The 1,065-nt window shown below is 46.9% G+C and overlaps 1 protein-coding gene across 1 annotated transcript in view; it reads right to left on the reverse strand.

Moving 5' to 3' along the window:
* The window catches only part of LOC109481878 (cytochrome P450 2U1-like), a 12,804-nt gene extending 11,964 nt beyond the window's left edge, over positions 1–840 (reverse strand). The window contains exon 1 of the mRNA XM_019784508.1: positions 602–840. Within this exon, the coding sequence (XP_019640067.1) occupies positions 602–781 (180 nt within the window). The 5' untranslated portion in view covers positions 782–840. The remainder of the gene's footprint in view (positions 1–601) is intronic.
* Positions 841–1,065: the final 225 nt, after the last annotated feature.

Raw genomic sequence — 1,065 nt, forward strand, 5'->3', positions numbered from 1 at the left:
CGCCAGGCAATACATGGCAACAAAGAAATATGGTTTCTTAAAAGTGTTACAGGTCTAACACGAGTACCGTCCCGCACACGTCAGCCGAGGTTGATGATGGTGGAAAGAAGCCGCATGCAATACTCAAACTCAAAATACATCCGTTGTTTATCAAGCTAAATTGAATGCATGTTGAATATAGTTAGCAAGATATGCGACATTGTGTATGTTTGGTCGGGATTCGAACTCCCAACCTCTTGGTCCAGAGGCACGGTCACCATAAGGTATAGGAGAGACATGCTGTGTTTTAATTTAGGTCACTGACCGACACCAGGGATTGTACGATATTTACCTGGGGTGGGCTGGTACGTTGACGGGAGATGCACAAATAAAATCGGGGCCACCAACCAACATATTACAGAAAAAATCGTCGCCAGAGTCTTTTTTAAGACTCAACTTGTTATATATATGGCCGTTTTTTTTGTCCTGACCCCAACGTCGGTGGCCGCGGAGCTTCTCTGGCTAATGGATACTGCCTGGCCAATTTGATACTGTCTTTTTGCCACCGATAGGGATCTGCTTGGAGACTAAGACACACACGCACACACACATATACACATACCGCTTTCGAAGCCAAGTACGGAATATTCCCGACGATAGGCCACGCGCGGGGCCCGGGCGGGAGGTTCCTGTGACGCTGCAGGTACAAGTAGGAAAGCAGGCAGGTCGACATCGCCACCAGGACCGTCGGGAGATCCACATAATGTCGAACCGTCGCCGCGACCTCCGTTAACGTGTGCATTTTGGACGGTTCGTGCCCGACGAGGCCGGTCTAACTAACAGTGTTTCAGAGACGGTTACAGGTCAGTAACGTTGTCCTATCGACTTTTGACCCGTGGGACGTACCATTACAAAAACAGGGACCATTTGAACGAAAGTTTGTTCATGCGTTTGCATGAAATCAAAATGTCTGTTGAGATTATGTCCGCAAGAACATTTAAAGCTTTATGTTAACAGTTCGTTTGCAAATTGTTATATAGAGGATGACATGACTGTCGAAAATACTGAAAGCATTCATCAGCGTGA

This window comes from Branchiostoma belcheri, unplaced genomic scaffold (assembly GCF_001625305.1).
Source record: "Branchiostoma belcheri isolate BF01 breed outbred unplaced genomic scaffold, Haploidv18h27 scaffold58, whole genome shotgun sequence".
Classification (NCBI taxonomy): domain Eukaryota; kingdom Metazoa; phylum Chordata; class Leptocardii; order Amphioxiformes; family Branchiostomatidae; genus Branchiostoma; species Branchiostoma belcheri.